The following is a 19,963-nucleotide window of genomic DNA, read 5'->3' on the forward strand; positions in this document are numbered from 1 at the left end:
ATGTCTGGTAACTCTGGCCTACAAGTAAAACGTGTGTGAACAGCCAAGAGACACCATCAGCTGATGATTCAAAGATAATTCCATGTTTCTGAATTCAGATGCTTGTTTATGAGAGCTGTGTTTGAATGTTTTGTCATTTGAAATTATGATTCACATTATTTTAGGTTATGATAAAACATCCAAGTCTTCCTCTATGTAACTTCCACACTTCCCAAGTTTTTAGTTTCAGTGGAAGAACTTCATCATGAAGTCTGAGGAAGGGTTTTACTGAGAGGTTTTGCTCCTTACTTTGGCATTGTGCACATTTACATAGCAAGTTATATTTAGAGTATTTGTTTTGTTTTATGGCACAACAATGCTGTTGAAAGGTGAAGATGTATTTTTTTACGACATGTAAATGGAACATAATATGTAATAATGGCACATTTTCATTTCATCCGAGTTCCCAGTGAAGGGTTTAAGGTCCTACTCACACCTCGTGGTAAAGCTCAGTGCTTCTGTACGGTTTCATATTTCAGGTAGAACCTCTTTAGAGTACGGCAGTGTTAACTGTACGAGCATTCCTCACCGTCCCTCAGTTAGAGCGCTTGTCTGAAGCCTGCGTTTTACAGTCGGCCAGGAGGTTGTGGAGCTGTACAGTAAGGCAAGGACTTTTCTTTCTTTTTTTTAATGGCTCCTCGGGGCAATGATTCCTCTGCACAAGCTCGGTTTTCATTCTTCGAACCAAAACTGTTTTTCTCAGCAACTATTCTGCACAGATCCATGGATTAAACAAACTGTATTTTTCACATCATGAAAACTTTGGTTATTGATTGCGTTTTTATTTTTTTTTCCTTCATTGTTTTCTTTGATTCCAGGGGCCAGAAAACTGAAGAAAAAGGAGAAACAGAAAAACAGGAAGTTGTACGACTCCAAGATGACCTCAGAGGGTATTGAGTTGCCCTTTTTAAATTTCAGTAAAATTCTCTTGGATTTTGTTAATGAACAAGAAAATAACATTCAGCTGTTCTGCTTCAACAGAAATGATGGACTCCTCCGCTTTTAAGAGATTTGCATCCAGTGTGGACAACATCCTGGAGAGCCTGGAGGACGTCGACCCCACTGCTGCAGGTACACACACACACACACACACACACACACACACACACACACACACAACTTTAGGGACTTTACATTGATCTCAAAAATTGATATTAGGTATTTGCTTAACCCTCGTCCTCATCCAATCAGTTTTTTAATGTTTTTGGTCTCAGTCTGTCCTGTCTTCGTCACATTTGGGCGCCGTTCACGCGTGTGTGCAACGCAATGTAAACCTTTTGTTGCGTTTTGTGGGTCCGTTTAACCAACACCGCTGCTTGGAGTCACTAAAAACTGGTACTTTTTGAGACGAGTCCATTGTGTTCCTGCTCGGCTTCCCTCGACGTCTCATAGATTCAGCTTTGGACCACAGTGTTTTCTAGGGAAAACAGAAATCACTTCTTGTGTGTTTGGGCGTCCGTTTTTCACGACAACGGCGCTCAGAGCCACTGAAAACACAACTTTTTGGAAACGGCTCCCAAGCTGGAGCTTTTCTAAAGTGCTCCAACAACATCTTCGTGGAAACGGGGGAAATAGAACTTTCTGGAATTGCTGAGGCTTCGTCTCCGTGTTCTCTTTAAAATTGACATTATCTTCAAAATGTAAAACTTTTCTGAAATGAAATGCAAAAAATGTTTTCCCTTGAAATGTTGTGTAGTCAATCTCGTCCAACTTGTATTTAGTCTACCTTTAGTCAATTAAAGGTATTATTTTAGTCCTTATCTTTGCCCAAAAATTGGTTCTAGTTCAGTTTTATTAAATTTGACTTTTCAGTATTTTACTCGAGCAGTTTATTGAACATGTCAAAAATGTACGTTGAGTAATGAAGTTGTCGGTAAAGCCTTTTTGATTTTTATTGAATCCTATCATACAGATCAGACTTTTTTGTTTAATCTACTGACTCCTAGCAGTCATCACATTGTCTAAAGCCAATGAAAAGTTCTGTTTCTGCATACAGATGATGACGAGGTGCCTGAAGAGCTTCTATTGGGAAAGCATCAGCTGAGTGAGCTGGGGAGTGATTCTGCCAAGCTTAAAGCCATGGGCATCTTCAACAAGGTGTCTGCTCTCAGCTCCACCACTGTTTACTACTGTAAAGACCCGCCATTCACCACTAACCAGTCATGTGTTTGGTTCACAGTTTTCCACGAGTAAGCTGGTGAAAATCCTGAATATCCTGGAGAAGAACATTCAAGACAGCGTCAAACTTTCCACATTACTGAATCATGTAAGTAATGAGCCGAGTGTCTTGTGTGTATTGTCAGAGTGAAGTTGGTAGAAGGCTGTTCCCTCTGCAGGCTTCTTTCTTGCCCAGAATGAATATCAGATATCTTGACTATAGCACTGGATTTTTAAAGCAGACCCATATCTTTTGAGGATAATTATGTTTGCCAGTAAAAAAACCAAAAACCAAATGCTGCTGCAGTGGAAACCACCCACCCTGAAGCTGCTTAAACGCATTGCAAGCTTAATGAGAAAGGAGAGGAATACTAGGGGAATGGCTATGCCACAAAGACTCTTCAAATTAGACTGTTTCAAGTGGAAACGCATAATTTTTGCATTTTCTTTTCCAAAACGTTTTGCATTGACATGACAACATTTTGAAAATTATGTCTGCTTCCATGGAAACGACAAACGCTGAAAAGTTTTCATGCGAGGCGACGAGTTGGTTGTCTTGGTTGTTTTAGTAATGAAACCACACACACACACACACAGCAGAGAACAATGAGTTCTAAACATTAACACTGGGAGAACACGGACATTCTAGTGGACAGACCACCAAGTTGGATCGCTATTATGGTGACTGTCAAAATAAAAGTACCAAGTTGGATTGTTATTACGATGACTGTCAAAATAAAGCTACCAAGTCCCAGGAGAATTTGGACTGGGAGTCACGACACCCTGGAGGAAACATTGTTGTTGTCTATCTACTGAGCATGTGCAGAAGAACTGTTTACTATGGTCGTGGTGCTCGTGCACAATAGCTGCCCTTAAGCCTTTTTCTTTCTCGCTGGTCGAACTGGAGTACCGCTGTCTTGCAAACGGACCCCCAAAATGCTACGAAAGTTCTACGCTTTCACATGAAATCGTTGCCTTATAAACGGGGCCTTAAACTTTGAGTCATCTCCTGTAATCTGGGCGTTATTCTGCTTGATGATACCAATGCTTTTTAATAATTGTAAATACCATGGCACTCTCTTACTCTGTGTTCATGTTTAATGTTGTTAAAACTTCCAAAAAGAAAAGTTGGAAAAAAAAGGTTCTCTTCACGTTTTCTTTGCCGTCGTGTTTTTCTACCTTGTAGGACAATGATTCTCTGGATGAGGAGCGGTTATGGCGAGACCTCATCATGGAACGGGTAACCAAGTCTGCCGACGCCTGTTTAACGGCGCTCAGCATCATGACGTCTCCACACATGCCCAAGGCGGTGTACATCGAGGACGTGATCGAGAGGGTCCTGCAGTACACCAAGTTCCACCTGCTGAACTCCGTTTACCCTCAGTATGATCCGGTCTACAGAGTGGATCCACATGGAGGTCAGACTTTACAGACAGCAGCTCCTTATATGATGAATCAAACAGATATCTATTGTTGTACAATCAGGGATTCTTTTTTTATTTTTTAAACATAGTTTTAGTTTTGATTTTAATTACTGATGCATTTATACTAGCATCATGTGAGATACTGCACAAAGTACTTGTTCTTGAAACAGCTCCCCGATACAGCCCGGCTAGTATTTAGTATTACATAACGTAATGCTTCAATAACGTCAGCAGCGAATAAATTCATGAAGCAGTGCAACATCGGACCATGAAATAATTTATAATTAGATTTTGGGAACAAATTGTGAAATAATTGTGTTTGTTTTTTTTACATAAAGATAATTGGTATTTTAATGAATTCATGACACATTTATGTATTAAATGCATCATTAATTAATTAAAATTGGAATTAAAGTAATTATTGAATGGTGTATTTATTTCATTTTGGCACTTGTAGTCCTCCCAAAAAAATGAGGATTACTTAATATTCTAAGTTATAAGCAAAAAAATCAACTGAAGGGGGTCTGAGTGTCAGTAAAGTAGCCGAGTCTTTGTGTGTGTGTTAGGGCAGGTTATGACTGGGCTCCATCTTTCAGTCATTATTTCTTTTTGCAGCCTCGGACAATATGCTATTTGTTCCATTTGGAAAACTTCCAACACACTCTCAAGCCACATATGTTATGCTGGGAGGGCTCCAGGTTTCACCTTATAATTGCTGCTCCTTAATGTATTATATCCTGTTAAAAAACAAACAATTATCTTGTATTCCCATTGAATTTGTCTTTTTTTTTCCCCTCCAGGTGGCGCTCATGCTTCAAAATCCAAGCGAGGAAAGGCCTCCACTCACAAACAGAAGGTGGTGGTGGTGCTCTACAGCAAAGTGTGTGACATCATCAGCAGCATCTCAGAGCTCCTGGAGATCCAACTCCTCACTGACACCACCATCCTCCAGGTGAGTCTGAACCCAGCGGGCCCCACTCCCTGTGACTATGGGACTTTTATCTAAACCGTCTGTCTCTCTTCTCACCAGGTTTCCACTCTGGGCATCACTCCATTCTTTGTGGAGAACGTCAGCGAGCTGCAGCTGTGTGGCATCACACTAGTGACAGCAGTAAGTCACTATTTGTTTGTTATGTACAGGTTGGTATTTCATTCCTGCAGGGAAATTAAAAAAAAAATTCTGATTTGTTTAGGTCTTCTGTCGTTACGAGAAGCACCGACAGCTCATTCTTGAAGACATTTTCACCTCCCTGGCTAAATTGCCAACAAATAAACGGAGTCTCAGGAACTTCAGGTAACGAGAGCCGTCAAACGTACACGTTCTTCTTTTAAACCTTCCTCGGACAAGGAGCACTATGCAGCTCTCCTTGTTTCTGTCACAATGATGTTTCATGATTTTTCTCAGTTATTTTAACTAACTTAAGTTTGCTCAGTTGGATGACTGAAATGACGGAAGCCGTGCATGCTGCTCGGTGAACTGTGAGCTTGGTGGTGGTTTTTGCAGGCTGAACAGCAGTGATTCAGAAGGAGACCCTTCATACATCCAGATGGTCACGGCACTCGTCCTGCAGCTCATCCAGTGTGTGGTACAGCTGCCCTCGGACAGAGACCCAGAAGAGGAGCCAAGAAAGAAGGTAGCCATCAGTCAACCCCATTTAAAATCACATCTTAAAAGTTTTCATCCTTCTGTTGGGATGCAGAACTCTGCATAACACCAGGAGCTAAATGTTGTCTTGCATATTTGCGTTTCCTCAGGTGGATAAAGATGTCCTCATCACTAACTCTTTTGAAACGGCCATGAGGACAGCTCAGAACTTCCTGTCAGTGTTTCTCAAGAAGTAAGTCCTTTTAGTTTTTCCCAAATCCGATTTGGCTGTTTGACTGCTGTGACATAAAGCATCAGCATTTGCTTTGATATTCAAACAAAGAGTCACGATGTGTTTTCTTCAGGTGTGGCAGTAAACAAGGAGAGGAGGACTACAGGCCTCTGTTTGAGAACTTTGTCCATGACCTGCTGTCTACAGTCAACAAGCCCGAGTGGCCCGCAGCGGAACTGCTCCTCAGTTTACTGGGCCGGCTCTTGGTGAGTCGCATCGTGCTCGCCAACAGTGTGGTTACTCATCACGTACTCACCAAGACGTCTCTCACCTGTGTCTACTGCTCCAGGTGCATCAGTTCAGTAACAAGCAGACGGAAATGGCCCTCAGAGTGGCGTCACTCGACTACCTTGGCACTGTCGCCTCGCGGCTGCGTAAAGAGGCCGTCACTGGCACGATGGACCAAAAGGCTATTGACCGCATCCTGAGAGAGGTAGACCCCACGATTACAGACCGAGAGGCTAGACTTCACTTCACATCTCACGTTTGGGTGTCTGTTTACACAGCAACGGTGCTCGAAGCCACTGAAACAGAACTTTTTGAAAACACTGTAACTCCCGTCTCCATGGGAACGGGAAAAATTCAACTTTGTGAAATGCTGCTGCTGCCATGCACACCACGTCCTTGTTAAATAGCTCTTCTCCTGTGTTGGGCCGCTAAAATCAAAAGAGTGTTCGTGTTTTTAACATTTTTACTGTTAATGTCATCTTAAAAATGTTATTGCATTTTATTCTAAATTGCCTTAAAATCTGCATTTTATCCTTTAAATTTTGTGTTTGGAAATCTGCACCATCTCACGTTAACTATTGTATTCTGTTAAATCAGATTTCTATGTTTTAGATCGAAATATATGATGTGAGCTGCAGACCTCTTGGCCAGGTCACCCTTGTAAAAGAGATCTTGATCTCAATGGGTTTTACTTTCCAGGTGAAATAAAGGTTATATTAATATACTCCCACTAGTGGCCCAAATGCAAATTACATAGTTTTCAGTGTTTCTGCCGTTTCTGTGCAAACAGACATTTTCAAAACGTTGCCATGTAAACACAAAACTTTTCTGAATTAAAAAAACAAAACGTTGTATTTTCACTGAAACGTTGTGCAAACGGAGCCTGAGATGCTTCTTTGTGTTTTTCAGACTGAAGGCAGCGATGAGACGCAGCAGCTCCAGAAGGCTTTACTGGACTTCCTCGAAGAGAACATTGAGACAGATTCAGCATTAGTGGTGAGTAGGCATTTACACACAATATGGGCGTGTTCATAAAGAACTGCACTTCACAGCGGAGAAAGATGCTTCTCAATGTGGGAAGTCTGTGAAGCGGTTTTGACCTCACTCGTCATGGAAGTGGTTTTGGTGAAAGTTAAGAATTTCATTGCATGACGCCCTTCCTGCCACAGTTGTGATTACACCCCGTGTCGAAGGACCGTATTGAAATTGTAAAGGTTTTATATATATATATATATATATATATATATATATATAATGTCTGTGTGTCTGTTTACATACAAATTATATGGCTATTGTTTTAAGTATATGATTGTACACATGTGAAGTGCCATATGAATGAATTAAAATGAATAAATCTAGATATTTTCTGATCTATAACTTGTCTATTAGGCTGTATCTTATATATGGCTTTATAATGTATTGTGTTTTACTGATTATATATCACATATCAGAACATTCTATTATTGTTTAGCCCACTAAGAATATTACAATCCGCCAGACCATGTGTCCTGTATATTACCTACATGTATGACGTTTGCATGAACAAAAATGAAGCGCAGTTCAAAACACATTGATCGTTTCTTTGCACGGATCTTTCATATCACATCCAAGTCAAGGATTGTCTAAAGAAGGTAAAGAATTTCCGTCTCGTCTATGTAGAAAACCTCAACCTGCACTAATAAGAAAGAGATGGTAGGTTCTACTTATATGTTATGTCAGGGAACTATTCCTAGAGGGTCATTAGAATTAGCCTGAAAACTGGTGTGGTGATAGAAAGGACAGTGGTGAGCAAAGCTTTCTTAAATCATCGCAAGATATCTGAGGGTGTTTGACATTTCGCCTTGAAACAGGAAGTGCCATGTTCAGGTCGGCATATTACAAAAGATCCCCCCCCCCATCACAGCTACATCACAATGACAACCATCAGCTATAGCGCCCCCTGCTGTAAACAGGAAGTACGGTCTACATAACCCGTCCATTGTCCGACTGACCCCAAATTTCACAAGCCTCCTTCGATCACATTCATACGCCGACTGAGCGTCTCGGTCGGAGTCCTGCATGTAGTGAGGATCCGTTCAAGGCTGCTTGCAGCTTCAATTCGTTTTTTTATTTTGTTGTGAAATGTTGAAACTGGGAAAGGGGATGTTCCCAACATGATGAGCATGTACCGCTCATACAAGCATGAATTAGAAAACGGCCTCACGATCTGCATCTGGATGTATTTTGTATCTCAGTTTGCCAGGAAGTTTTACATCGCCCAGTGGTACAGGGACACGGCCAGCGAGGCGGAGAAGGCGATAAAGTCTCAGAACGAGAGCGACGAGGATTTGAAAGGTCTCCATCATTCGAGGGAAATGGACTCAACAGGAGAGATAATGCAGAAGGCCGAGGCGCGGAAGAAATTCCTGCGCAGGGCAATGAAGGCGTCAACCAATCTCAGTTCTGTCAGGTAAATCCTGTTTCTCTCTGGATGGCTGCACTAATTGGATGTTTGACTTTATGGTATGAAACTCCTCTCTGGACTTTTGTTTCAGGACCAACTCTGCCACCGTAGACTACGAGGACTCCTGTCTGATCGTCAGATATCTGGCCTCCATGAGGCCGTTTGCACAGAGCTTTGATATTTATCTATCACAGGTGAGAGGATTAACTCCCCGTTAGCAGCAGCGACAGAGGGAACTGTAAAGTCGGGCTAATTCTCCTCTTTCTCTTGTCCTGTAGATTCTGAGAGTGCTGGGCGAGAGCGCCATCGCAGTCAGAACTAAAGCCATGAAGTGTCTGTCGGAGGTCGTGGCCGTGGATCCAAGTATCCTGGCTCGGGTCGGTCATTATGGCTCACTGCTCTCACACACTGTCATCCATCTCATGCTTCAAGAGCGGCACTTCATTTCAGAGATTATAAGATATTCCAACCATTTGAGAAAAATACACTTTTTAAATGTGTTGTAGTTTGTAGATGTGCTTCAAGCCTGTTAAGCAGTTTGTGTATAAAGTAATATTATTAATATAAGGTGAAGCTACTTTTATCCTATAACATCATGAAGCAATTCAGTGATTTAGAAAGAAATACATTACAACAAAGTGATTAGGAAAAGCATAATGAAGTAAAAACTTTATGAAGATAAAGGTAATATAATAAGTAAAATCTATTGTTTGATAGAAATCCTGAGCAGATCATAAAAGTTTTAGTTCCTAATTTAAACAAGTGTCAGCAGGAAGTTTGTTCCAGAGGTTGAGAAGCGTAGGAACTAAAAACTGCTTCACCTTGAGAACCGGACCTCGGGGGTCTGGAGGTTTGAGATTCTTCTAGTGAATCTGAAGCTTTCAGGAGCAGGTGAGACTTTGAAGCGAAGCGGAGATAGAAGCTCAGCTGTAATGTGCTCCACCCTCTGAGTTGGTAACTTGTACACATGTTGTTACAATAATCCAGCCTGAATCTTTTGGGCTCAGAAATCCTTTAATTCTTGTGTAATTCCTCAGATGGTGTCCAGCTGGTTCTGTTATTGTCTTAATGTGGTTGTGGAATTTCAGGACTGAATCTATAATTACACCCAGATTTCTGGTTTGATTTGCTGTCTTGAGTGACTTGGAGTGAGTTTCACACCTACCTCCCGTGTGTGTGTTCCTCAGGGGGACATGCAGCGTGGCGTTCACTGCCGCCTCATGGACAACTCCACCAGCGTGCGAGAGGCAGCCGTGGAGCTCCTGGGCCGCTTCGTCCTCAGCAGGCCTGAACTCATCGAGCAGTACTACGACATGCTCATCGAGAGGATACTGGTGAGTCCCGGAACTTTCCCTCAGTGTGATGTTCCTCAGCCCACACTCGCGTCCTGACTGTCCGGTCCACTAGGTCACCTCACGGGTACTTTCATCAGTTTAGAGAAAGGAAGAAACAACTTATTTAATCCTTTAGAAAGTCGTTCTTAAGAACAATAGTAATGATCATATAACGTAGATTTTATACAATCTGAATTTCTCCATGTAAACATTCTCACTGAATGAGATGGATATGATTTAAAAGACACGTCAGGCACAAGAGTTTATTGTCACCTGTACACTATTTCCAGAAGTATTTGCTCACCTTGCTTCATACACATGAACTTGAGTGGCATCTTGTTCAGTACCACAGGGTTTAATATGGCGTTAGTCCAGCCTTTGCCACTGTAACGGCTTCACCTCTTCTAGGACAGTTTTTCACAAGGTTTACCAGTAAGAAGGCCTGGCTGGCAGTCGCCGCTCTAATTCATCCTCAAGGTGTCCTATCGGGTGGAGGTCAGGACTCGATGCAGGACAGTCAGACTGGCTCCTCCACGGCTTCATGGACTTCTCTTTGTGCACTGGTCTGCAGAACAGGAAGGAACCAGCTCCAAACTGTAACTGCAAAGTTTCCAGCATGACATTGTCCAAAATGTCTTGCTATGGTACTTTCATTAGAACACATGTTTGTAGAAATAACTCATGTTCAGGTGCCTGAGTTTTATACAGCTGTGGTCATGGAGAGCTGAGCAAATACTTTTGGAAATATAGAGTAAGTGTAAAAGCCCAGTTATCACATTTGATGTTTATATATTCCAAAAATATATTTCAAGAGCGAATTGGGAATAAAACCTGGGACTAAGCAGAGCATTTCTGTCGTCATGTATTTAACCATTTGTTCAGTGGCCCTTGTCATTTACATCAGTTAATTACATTTTTGGAAAAATGAAATGAGCAACAGGCTGATCTCCCTGATGAAACATTAATGAGGCACGTCAGTGAAAATTCAGCCTCAACTTTGGCAAAGTTTGACTAAAAGGTTCACGTCAACTACAAAGGTCACTTCAGGTAAAGTCATGATTTCCCCACAGTGCCCCCTAATGTTCAAACGGTGAACAGCAGGAATGTAAAGTTCAAAACGTTTCTGGTGTGCTTGTTTTAATATCAGCTTCTTCAGTGTTTAGATCTAAACACACAAGTTGTAACAGTCAAACCTGAAGCGTTTACCTACGCCAGGAATACATTAGATAATCCTTAGAGGACACATTTAAAACTTTGATCATTCTGATTAATTTGTTTTCATAAAAATAACATCAAAAAACACCCATACATTCATACTGTGAACAAAAAGTGATGTTTACATGCCGCATATTTCCAAGGAAAACCAATATAAATAAAAAAAATCCCAAAGTCCTTATTTTCCCTCACCAGTCAGTTTCTTATAAAGCAAAAGTTTAAAAAACATGAAATCTAAAAGATAATCCAGAAATTATCCTCAGGCTTGGTCTTTTTAGTCCAAATATTTATATTATTATATATATTTATAATATTTTATTATATACATCATCAACAAGCGAACAAAGTCTTAAGTTAAAAATTAATATTGAGTTATTGGGGGGGATCACAAGTATGTTGATCTGTGTTACAAAGTGACAGAAAACACTTAATATTTGTTAATTTTAATTGTATTTGTGTGTTTCCACAGGACACAGGCATCAGTGTGAGAAAACGGGTCATTAAGATATTGCGGGACATTTGCCTCGAGCTGCCCGACTTCCACAAGGTCACCGAGATGTGCGTCAAAATGATCCGGAGGGTCAACGACGAAGAGGGGATCAAGGTTTGTGTTCATTTCTTTGTTCACATCTGGAGCTTCATGTTTGATTGAAGTATTTTTATTTAATCCAGAAACTGGTGAACGAGACCTTCCAGAAGCTCTGGTTCTCTCCGACGCCCAGCCACGACAAAGACGCCATGACGAGAAAGATCCTGAACATCACAGACGTGGTCAGTGGTAGTTTATGGAACTATATATAACTTTGTCCTTTCTTCTTCATCCCACTAATATCTCGCTCTGGTCCACGTCAGGTGTTGGCGTGTAAAGATTCAGGCTACGACTGGTTTGAGCAGCTTCTTCAAAATGTGAGTTTTTCTTATCTCAGAACTTTATTTTTCGCTCTTCATCAATCCAGTGAACAGCTCTGATGTGTGTATGTGTTTTTTCTTTTTTAGCTGCTTAAGTCAGAAGAAGACGCTTCATACAAACCTGCCAAAAAGGCCTGTGTTCAGCTGGTGGACAATCTAGTGGAACACATATTGAAGTACGAGGAATCGCTTGCAGGTATGACTATTTACGTTTGGGAAAAAAAAAGAAAAAAAAGTTGCATATTTGATCCTGATTCTGCAGTGACGGGTTGTTTTTGTGCTTCAGGTTGTGAAGACAAAGGGGTCAACTCAGGTCGTCTGGTCGCCTGCATCAACACTCTCTACCTGTTCAGTAAAATCCGACCGCAGCTGATGGTCAAACACGCCATGCCGATGCAGCCGTACCTCACCACCAAGTGCAATGTGAGTTTAGTTTTCTCAATTTGACTGAAATGCACGTGGCCGCCTGTCCAGGACCTGCACAGAAAATCAACACCAACTTTTATTTGTGGCACTAGGGCCATCTAGTGGCAGCCATATGCAAACGCAAGTTTCTTTCTCCAGCCCCATTCATACACAGCTGTAGTGGTTTGGCACTGCCCCGGAGACCCTCTCATACCTATAACTCCCATTGCTTAATTAGCAATCAGCCAACCTGTCTGTGTGAAAATGAAATAATTCTAACTGTGTGCTGTGATTTCAGACGCAGAATGACTTCATGGTGATCTGCAACGTGGCCAAGATCCTGGAGCTGGCGGTGCCTCTGATGGATCAGCCCAGTGAGACTTTCCTCACCACCATAGAAGAAGACCTGATGAAGCTCATCATCAAATACGGCATGACGGTCAGACTCCTTTGCAACTCGCACGTCTCCCTAAGAGCACACAGTATATGAAACAACAGCTCTAAACAACTTCCTGTGTGTTCAGGTGGTCCAACACTGTGTCAGCTGTCTCGGGGCTGTTGTGAACAAGGTCACTCACAACTACAAGTTCGTTTGGGCTTGTTTCAATCGTTACTATGGTAAGGATCAGACAATCCATCACACATTTCACACAGGAAGAATCCACTGGGGTGTTTCAGTGCAGAAATCAAAATCTAAAATCCTGCATTTTGTACATGAACAAGTTGGTGTCAGCAACGCACATCAAAGACGAAGGGGAAACCATAAGAGGAAAACTATTCAACCGTCTGTACTGGAGCTGAGCCAACTGAATCCTCAGGAAGAAACTTGCACACACACTGAGGGAACATACAGAGTCCACGAAGAAAGAACCCCAAACTGCACCGAAGACCTTTTCTGCTACCATGACACAACGATAACTGCCCCACCACTGTCAAATGTAAAGCCATGGAGACACATTGAGGCCCCATTTAATTACATGACAGCGTTTTCCAGTAAAAGAGGAAAACTTTATTTGCGGTTTGGGTCCATTTACATGAACAACGGTGCTCGGTCACTAAAAACAACTTTCTGAAAATGCTGAGTAGCTGGACATTAACAAAGTGTCCTCCGTGGTGTCATGACTCCCTCTCTATACTCTCCTGGACTTGGTGGTTTTATTTTGACAGTCACCATAATAACAATACAACTTGGTAGTTTTATTTTGACAGTCACCATAATAACAATCCAACTTGATGGTCTGTCCACTAGAATGTCCGTGTTCTCCTGTTGTTCATGTTAATAGTTTATTGTTCTCTGCTGTGTGTGTGTGTGTGTGTAGTTTCATTATAAAAACAACCAGCAGCCACTAGTAACCCACTAATAACTTTTTCAAAACATTGTGGTGTAAATGTGAAACTTTTCACAAAGGAAAACACAGAAACGATGCTTTTCACTTTAAATATTGCAAATGAGGCCTGAACCAGTTGCACCAGAAGCCCCCCCTCCAGGAGGGACCCTCAGAGTGAAGAACACTGTCGCACAAACACTTTGTCTCCCCTGAGATCAAACAAAACCAAAAGAAGACATTTTGTAGAATTGAGAGCTTTTTGGTTCGGAGGCTCCTGATCTTATGTTGTTGTGAGTGGGCGTGGCCACGGACCTACCGAGTGCTTCACCCTGCAGGAGCTCTGGCTAAACTGAAGACCCAACACCAGGAGGACTCCAACAGCTCCACTCTGGCTGCTAACAAGCCCACGCTCCTGCGCTCGCTGTTCACCGTGGGGGCGCTCTGTCGCCACTTTGACTTCGACCAAGAAGAGTTCAAAGGCGCCAACAAGGTGAACTGCAGCTTTGCCTAACGTTGTGTGGCGACGCCTTTCACTGGCTGACTCCTCTCTGTGTCTCAGATCGTCATCAAGGACAAGGTTCTGGAGCTTCTGCTGTACTTCACCACTCACGAGGACGAGGAGGTGCAGATCAAGGCCATCATCGGACTCGGTACCACTGATTGAAGACGTTTATCCGGTGATGTGTTGTCTGCAGCTCCTCTGATCTGTTCTTCTCCTCTCCCACTCGTGTGAAGGCTTCCAGTTCATCATGCACCCGGAGCTCATGTTTGTGCAGGACGTGAAGGTTTTGTACAACAGCATCCTGTCGGATGAAGGCAGCCTCGTCAGTCTGAAGATCCAGGTGCTGAAAAACCTGCAGACGTACCTGCAGGAGGAAGACTCCCGCATGCAAGAGGCAGACCGGGATTGTGAGTTTAACAAATGCATCTCCTGTCTTCAGTTTTTAAAGAAATCACTGCCGAGTCGGGACTCGGCTGACTGATGCTTTTATTTCCTTATTTAGGGAAGACGAAGGCCAAACAGGAGGACCTGAAGGAAATGGGCGACATCTCATCCGGCATGAGCAGCTCCATCATGCAGATCTACCTGAAGCAGGTGCTGGAGTCCTTCTTCAACTCCCAGTCCACCGTCCGACACTTCGCCCTCAGCGTCATCACCCTGACTCTCAGCCAGGGCCTCATCCATCCTGTGCAGGTGAGTCACAGTCAGTTAAGTCTCTCCTGAGCAGGTCACACATCAGGAATACACTAATATTTGTTTTATTTTTCAGTGCGTGCCCTACTTGGTCTCCATGGGAACAGACCCGGAGCCGACCATGAAGAACAAAGCCGATCAACAGCTGGTGGAAATCGACAAGAAATATTCAGGCTTCATTCATGTGAGTGAAGCTTAAAGTGTCAAATACAGATTATTTGTTCATCTGCAGCTGGATAATTCACAGTCTATTATATATATATATATATATATATATATATATATATATATATATATATATAATACAGAAACATGTTAAAGGATTACTTTGTTGGCATCCGTCAGTCTGTGGTGGAGTTGCAGTAACTGCAGCAGACCAGTCCCTGAAAGGCAGGGTGCTGCAGGTAAACAGGTTAGCCTGGAAGCTGCTGAGGAAACTGTTGGAAGAAGCTGCTGAGGAAGAAGCTGCTGGAGGAAGAAGCTGCTGGAGGAAGAAGCTGCTGGAGGAAGAAGCTGCTGGAGGAAGAAGCTGCTGGAGGAAGAAGCTGCTGGAGGAAGAAGCTGCTGGAGGAAGAAGCTGCTGAGGAAGAAGCTGGATGAATCTCTGCTGCCTCCTGAGCCGACGTTCTTCTTTGAAGCCGGTTTTCACGGTGGACTGCCTACTAACGCTGGATATCCTGCCGGGAGACGTTGGTGTTGGTGACAGGATCTTGCCAGGTGAAGCTCAGGAGTCGTCTGAGGCAGGGCAGGTGGAGGGTCCATAGGGAAGAGTACTGAGCAACACCCCTGGTACACCTTCACCTTCACCTTCGGCACTAAACACACTTTCAATAAAGAAACTAAAGAACCTCAGAACCAAAAGCACTTGGGATAAAGCTTCATGCTAGATCAACCCTGAAGACGGACGTATCTGCTGTCTTTGTCCTTTTCTGTGCTTCATCTCCATTTCTTTCCACTTGTGCTTCTTCGAGTGTGTTTTCATTTCTTTCACGATCATCAGCCTCTGATCTTTGGTTGTTGGTGTTTCTTTACTCCAGTTTCTCCTGATTGCTTGATATGTCGTTAAGTTTTAATATTTAATCTGCATAATTAAGTTTCTTTGTTGAATTCCCAGATGAAGGCTGTTGCTGGGTTGAAGATGTCGTATCAGGTGCAGCAGGCCATTAATGCGTCTAAAAAAACAGTGGTCCGAGGCTATCGCCATGACGACAGTGACTCGGCTCTCTGCTCCCACCTCTACACCATGGTCCGAGGGAACCGGCAGCACCGACGGGCCTTCCTCATTTCTCTGCTCAACCTGTTCGACGACAGCTCCGTGAGTTCACACGCCTCCCTCAGGTCTGCACGACGCTCACCAATGATGGTGAAACAGCTTTTCTTACCTGCGTCCTGCAGAAAACGGAGGTGAACATGCTGCTGTTCATCGCGGACAACTTGGCCTGCTTCCCCTTCCAGACGCAGGAGGAGCCTCTCTTCATCATGCACCATATAGACATCACTCTGTCGGTGTCGGGCAGCAACCTGCTGCAGTCCTTCAAAGAGGTGACGGGACCTGCTTCTTATCCTCTTTTAAACCTCTGGGAGGCGACCTTGAGTGTTTGGAAAGGCGCCGATACGTAAAATGCCTTATTATTATTATTGTTATTATTATTATCATTATGAAGGTCAGTTTGATCCTGGATGAACTTTCACAGCTTAAAAAAACATTTGGAACGTAAAGTTAACGCCCACAATGCCTGAATATTCCGATGTTTGGGTACAGCCCTTGTAGCATTGACATAGAGGCTGTTGGAAGTGATAGCATTTAGTAAGTACTTATATCGGTACTCGGTATCGGGAAGTAGCTCAAGGTTAGTACTCCTACTTGTAAAAGGTGGTATCAATGCAACCCTGAAGTAGCTTAATGATATAAAGTCAACTCCAAAATGTTTAAGAGCAACTGAGTGTAAATGTCTGAAATTATTTTTAAAACCTAAAATAGACAATTGGTGCAGTTTAACGATGTGTGTGTCTCAGTGAGCCGGCTTCCAGGCACACGGGTCTGAGTAATGATCAACGTCTCTGAACTGGACGTGGGCAGTGTGTTTGAGTGGTTCTACCTTCTGTGCAGTGTTTACGGAAAGAACCGGTGAGACATGAAAAGAAGGTGAAGACAAAAAAGAAGAAGAAGAGGAAGAAGCAGCACTCTCACCGGAGGAAACGCGGCTCGGATGACGACGAGGATGAAGAGCGGAGCAGCAGCAGCAGCTCCAGCAGCAGTGAGGAGGAGGAGGAGGAGGAGGAAGAGGAGGAGGTCCACAGGAAGAAGAAACCTGCGGCCTCAGATTACGACTCGGACGTGGAGGACGAAGACGCGGTGCTGGACCGTCTGCCTGACAACAGCGTCCCTCTGCTGGACTTCGCCAGCGCGTCTCAGGGCATCCTGCTGCTGCTGGTCCTCAAACAGCATCTGAAGAACCTCTACGGCTTCTCCGACAGGTGAGCCACACCGGCCCGCTACCCGCTACCCGCTACCCGCTACCCGCTACCCGCTACCCGCTACCCGCTACCCGCTACCCGCTACCCGCTCGCTCACCTGAACCCACTAAACACACGTCTCCGTTTACAGCAAAATCCAGAAGTACTCGCCCACAGAGTCGGCCAAAGTGTACGACAAGGCGGTGAACAGGAAGTCCAAGGTGCACTTCAACCCCGGACAGACGCTGGATTACCTGAAGAGAGACCTCGCCAACACGGATCTCAGCTACGAGACCAAGAGGAACATCGTCAAGCAGTATTTGAACGTACGTGTCTGATGATTACATACCGACACAGAACTGTGACACCATAGATTGAAATGTTGATAAAGATTTAGAGATTTTGAAATTGAAACTTGGAGAAATATGGATGAGTTCAATCATACGTGGATACGTCAGTATTTTGATAAGTGGATTTCTACGTCGATCTACAATCATTTGCGTGTCGAGAGAAAAGAACGTGCAAGTTTGTATAACAGAGATGAATGGATGTGGCTGGCAGTCTGTTTAATCCTCCAGGTAAGAATCACACCTGAACTCCTCCTCTTGTTTCTGCAGTTCAAGCTGCTGATGGAGCACTTGGACCGCGATGAAGAGGACGACGACGGCGAAGCCAACGCCAACGCCAGAAACAAAGCCATTAGCTCGCTGCTGCAGGTTCCTAAATCCCGCAACCACAACCACAGTAATCACAACACCGCTCCGGCAGAGAGCGACGACGAGGACAGCGAAGACGAAGATCCTCCTGCGGTGAGATGATGTGGCAGTAAACGTGGAAAAGAAGGATTCATGTGCAAATAATAGTTAAAACGTATTAATAAAGTACAAATAATAGTTGAGAAGTATCATTAAAGTAGCAGTAATAGTGAAAAAGTATGACTGAAGTGTTAAAACAGCAAAGCTATGTGACTGATGAGGTTAGTTAGGTATAACTGCAGTTTCTAATCTGTCCTCTGGGGGAGCAGTGTTTTAGGAACTTAACAAAAAGAAAGTTTCCTCTGAAAGTTGCTGCGTTGCTCAACTCGGCCGCTGATGAAAGTTTGCCGCCTTTAATCCGCAGAGGAAGACGAGGAGAGGCGGAGACGGCGCCGAAGACTCGGCTCAGACCAACGAGACGGTGGAGGTGATGGACGTCGTCGCCATCCGCTGCCCCAAATACAAAGACAGACCTCAGATCGCCAGGGTGGTCCAGAAGACCCGGGGCGGCTACAGCATACACTGGATGACCGGCTCGTACTCCGGAGCCTGGGCCGTGGCCAAGAAACGTGACGGCCGCAAAAAGGTGCCTTGGGTGGACAACATCAGGGAGTCGGACATTATCTACAAGAAGATCTCCTTGACGAGCGGACAGAAGCTCTCTAACAAAGTGGCACAGACGTTACGAGCGCTTTACGCCGCCAAGGACGGGACTTAGTTAATCCACTGAAACCCCACACACACACACACACACACACACACACACACACACACCCCTCGAACCCAGTGTTTTGAGAGAGAAGGCGACACTCCTTTTAGATTGACGGTTCTGGTGGAGGAAGTATTGTGAACACGAGAAGGAAATGTTTGGGAAAACATTGTGTGGGAGTTCCTTCGCTGTTGTGCAGCAACTCGGTTGTTTGATTTTTACTCCCACTGTATTATAGTTTAACTAAGAAACATGTTTATATCTGAACATAATTCTGTATAAAACAAAGTGAATGTTGGAAATTAGTGTATTGATGATGTTCTTAATAAAGTGTTTTTGGAATTTAAAGTGTGGATTTATTCCCTCTCTCGTTGACGGATCCACTTTGGTGATTTTAACATGAACTTTGATATAAAAATCTTCTTTCTCTCTCTTCACTTCACTCTTCTCCGGAAGAGTTTTAACACCACTGAAGAAGAAACAGTTCATAGCCTAAAAAACCTAAAACCTTCATGAGCTTCAGAAAAAGTCCCAAATGAAAGTTGAGCTTTTTTTATTTCCACAGAGACTTTCTGTCTGTCCCTCATCATCTGTCTGTCCCACGTCATCTGTCCGTCCCACGTCATCTGTCCGTCCCTCGTCATCTGTCCGTCCCTCATCATCTGTCCGTCCGTCATCTGTCCGTCCCTCATCATCTGTCTGTCCCTCATCATCTGTCCGTCCCTCATCATCTGTCCGTCCCTCATCATCTGTCTGTCCCTCATCATCTGTCCGTCCCTCATCTGTCCGTCCCTCATCATCTGTCTGTCCCTCATCATCTGTCCGTCCCTCATCATCTGTCCGTCCCTCATCATCTGTCTGTCCCTCATCATCTGTCCGTCCCTCATCATCTGACCGTCCCTCATCACCTGTCCGTCCCTCATCATCTGTCCGTCCCTCATCATCTGTCCGTCCCTCATCACCTGTCCGTCCCTCATCACCTGTCCGTCCCTCATCATCTGCTCTTAGATGTGAAACCCCATTAAATCCCCTCATTGTGACTATATCGGGTTGCTTCCTGCTGATGGACGTGTGATGTTACACAGGATTTCCTGGATTAATAAGAACATTTAAATCAGCAGCCCAGGATCCGTGTCTTTGTCCTTCGTATTAGACGAACTTCCAGGACAGAAGAAGACAGCAGGCTGCTCTGTCTCTTCTAGAAAAAAAAAATCTCCACTTTGATTTTGGACTTTTTCTGAAGCGCCTGAAGGTTTTTAGTTTTTTTAGCCTCCAAATTAATTTTTCTTCAGCGGTCCTAAAACTCTTCTGGTGGAGCTGCCATACATTTTTCTTCACTACATGTTTTTCCCTGCGTTAATGAGTTCCAGCTCAGTGAAATACATCCTTCCTGCACGCTCTCGGCTCAGTTTTCATTTTAATTTTCCATTTAAATCTTTATTAGAAAAATAATGCTCATACGAACCAAAGCCACTTTAATGTTCTATT

At 43.7% G+C, this 19,963-nt stretch overlaps 1 protein-coding gene across 2 annotated transcripts in view; it reads left to right on the forward strand.

The window, feature by feature from the left end:
* Nucleotides 1-18,827, forward strand: part of LOC308117842 (nipped-B-like protein B) — a 34,106-nt gene extending 15,279 nt beyond the window's left edge. For both annotated transcript variants that reach the window (XM_080476986.1, XM_080476985.1), the window contains exons 13-47: nt 858-929; nt 1,021-1,110; nt 2,036-2,136; nt 2,219-2,305; nt 3,383-3,614; nt 4,421-4,572; nt 4,651-4,731; nt 4,814-4,914; nt 5,125-5,254; nt 5,376-5,458; nt 5,571-5,703; nt 5,787-5,930; nt 6,635-6,721; nt 7,960-8,174; nt 8,260-8,362; nt 8,447-8,545; nt 9,356-9,502; nt 11,187-11,321; nt 11,390-11,488; nt 11,570-11,623; nt 11,714-11,822; nt 11,913-12,049; nt 12,330-12,470; nt 12,556-12,649; nt 13,695-13,849; nt 13,919-14,009; nt 14,095-14,268; nt 14,364-14,554; nt 14,631-14,738; nt 15,669-15,869; nt 15,950-16,096; nt 16,665-17,032; nt 17,163-17,337; nt 17,629-17,820; nt 18,131-18,827. In XM_080476986.1, the coding sequence (XP_080333112.1) occupies nt 858-929; nt 1,021-1,110; nt 2,036-2,136; nt 2,219-2,305; nt 3,383-3,614; nt 4,421-4,572; nt 4,651-4,731; nt 4,814-4,914; nt 5,125-5,254; nt 5,376-5,458; nt 5,571-5,703; nt 5,787-5,930; nt 6,635-6,721; nt 7,960-8,174; nt 8,260-8,362; nt 8,447-8,545; nt 9,356-9,502; nt 11,187-11,321; nt 11,390-11,488; nt 11,570-11,623; nt 11,714-11,822; nt 11,913-12,049; nt 12,330-12,470; nt 12,556-12,649; nt 13,695-13,849; nt 13,919-14,009; nt 14,095-14,268; nt 14,364-14,554; nt 14,631-14,738; nt 15,669-15,869; nt 15,950-16,096; nt 16,665-17,032; nt 17,163-17,337; nt 17,629-17,820; nt 18,131-18,484 (4,982 nt within the window). In that variant the 3' untranslated portion in view covers nt 18,485-18,827. The remainder of the gene's footprint in view (nt 1-857; nt 930-1,020; nt 1,111-2,035; nt 2,137-2,218; nt 2,306-3,382; nt 3,615-4,420; nt 4,573-4,650; nt 4,732-4,813; nt 4,915-5,124; nt 5,255-5,375; nt 5,459-5,570; nt 5,704-5,786; nt 5,931-6,634; nt 6,722-7,959; nt 8,175-8,259; nt 8,363-8,446; nt 8,546-9,355; nt 9,503-11,186; nt 11,322-11,389; nt 11,489-11,569; nt 11,624-11,713; nt 11,823-11,912; nt 12,050-12,329; nt 12,471-12,555; nt 12,650-13,694; nt 13,850-13,918; nt 14,010-14,094; nt 14,269-14,363; nt 14,555-14,630; nt 14,739-15,668; nt 15,870-15,949; nt 16,097-16,664; nt 17,033-17,162; nt 17,338-17,628; nt 17,821-18,130) is intronic.
* Nucleotides 18,828-19,963: the final 1,136 nt, after the last annotated feature.

This window comes from Lipophrys pholis, assembly GCF_963383615.2.
Source record: "Lipophrys pholis genome assembly, chromosome: 12".
NCBI lineage: Eukaryota > Metazoa > Chordata > Actinopteri > Blenniiformes > Blenniidae > Lipophrys > Lipophrys pholis.